Genomic DNA, 1627 nt, shown 5'->3' with positions numbered 1-1627 from the left:
AAAAAAAAAAAAAAAAAAAAAGAACTTGGACCGTGAACCCAGCTCTTCTGATCCAGGCTCTTCCCCTGTTTTCTTGACTCCAATGTGGGAGAAACAGAGCAATCTTGATAAGCTGCCATGGGTGGCATAGGCACAGTCCTCCTATGGGCTGGCCCTCAGTGGGCTGTACACATAAACCTGTCTTTTCCTATCAGATCAAGGAGTTCTGGGCAGGGTGTCATCAAGAGAGCTGGGCTGGGAGCCAAGGACTACAAAGACTCTCAACTACCCAGAGATGTAGGAAGGACTTTCCCAATGGCCACATGCCAGGGATTAGATATAAAAACAGCTCTTCTGTATCCCTAAACCAGCTTCCGAGCTATACTGTAAGCCCTGCTACGTTTCATTCTCAGTTCACCTTTGTCCCTTGTTCCTTTAGTCATTTCAATAAGTGATGCTCTTGCATTTTACACCCTGCTATATTGTAAGTTGTTTTTAAGGGTAGTGACAGATCTTACTCACTTTGGTATAGTCCTATTACCTAGTGGGTAGTAGGTATATTTAAACAGTGTCGGTTAAAGCGAAGGCATAGAATCAAAATCAGAAGTTGTCCAGAAGAAGTGAGAACACAGTGATAGGGATAAGAAGACTGGACTCAGAAGCAGAGCCTGCCTGGACAGGGGCCTTTTATATACTTTCTGTAGTTAGAACAGGATCCACTCACCAGGTTTTCAGGGTGTGGTCAACCAGGGCTCAGACCAACAGAGCCAGAAGTTTCTGGATTCAAGAGCAATTAAATTGGATAACTGCTCATTTGAACGGTATCCTGATGCATTGAGAATGTTCCAAGGGCTGAGAATATAAAACAGGAAATGAGCACACACATCTTCTGGGGAAGGGTGGGTAGGTGGGCTGATCTCACCAAATTTTTCCCCTCATTTTTTAGTATTTCCTGATTTCTCCCTCAAAGAGCTTCAGAACGTCTGCTAATGGCACCCTCTTCTCCACAACAGAACTGGACTTTGAAGCAGGACACAGCAGGTAGCCTTGCTACTGACCTTGCTTGAAGTACTGTTGATCTGAGGGTCAAGGAAAACATAAGGAATAGGTCACAGTGCAACCTGAGGGTAGCTGGGTGGGGGCCCTTGAGCAGTCTACAGCCTCATTGTAAGCTCAGATGGTAGTGAACCCCAGAGACGGATGGGCAATTGTCTGGGAGGTCTCTTTTGATCTCCAGAGAACAAGAATGACAGTATGGGAAAGGGTGCCCAAGTACAGGAGTGTCATGAGCAGTGCAAGGTCAGACATAACCAGGTTCATGCACATTTGTGTCTTTCCATAAGGTCAGGTTTTTACTGATGCTATTTCTTTTTTTTTGAGACAGAGTCTGGCTCTGTCGCCCGGGCTGGACTGCAGTGGCGCAATCTCTGCTCACCGCAAGCTCCCGCCTCCTGGGTTCACACCGTTCTCCTACCGCAGCCTCCTGAGTAGCTGGTACTATAGGCGCCCGCCACCACACCCAGCTAATTTTTTGTATTTTTAGTAGATACTGGGTTTCACCTTGTTAGCCAGGATGGTCTCGATCTCCTGACCTCGTGATCCACCCGCCTCGGCCTCCCAAAGTGCTGGGATTACAGGCGTGAGCCAC

General features: G+C 47.2%; 1 protein-coding gene across 1 annotated transcript in view; it reads left to right on the top strand.

Moving 5' to 3' along the window:
- Positions 1 to 1627, top strand: part of CDHR3 (cadherin-related family member 3) — an 85633-nt gene that overhangs the window by 29774 nt on the left and 54232 nt on the right. Inside the window, 1 exon segment of the mRNA XM_011986385.1 lies at positions 926 to 1020. Within this exon segment, the coding sequence (XP_011841775.1) occupies positions 926 to 1020 (95 nt within the window).

This window comes from Mandrillus leucophaeus, unplaced genomic scaffold (assembly GCF_000951045.1).
Source record: "Mandrillus leucophaeus isolate KB7577 unplaced genomic scaffold, Mleu.le_1.0 Scaffold298, whole genome shotgun sequence".
NCBI classification, from domain to species: domain Eukaryota; kingdom Metazoa; phylum Chordata; class Mammalia; order Primates; family Cercopithecidae; genus Mandrillus; species Mandrillus leucophaeus.
This window is presented reverse-complemented; position numbering and strand designations above follow the sequence as displayed.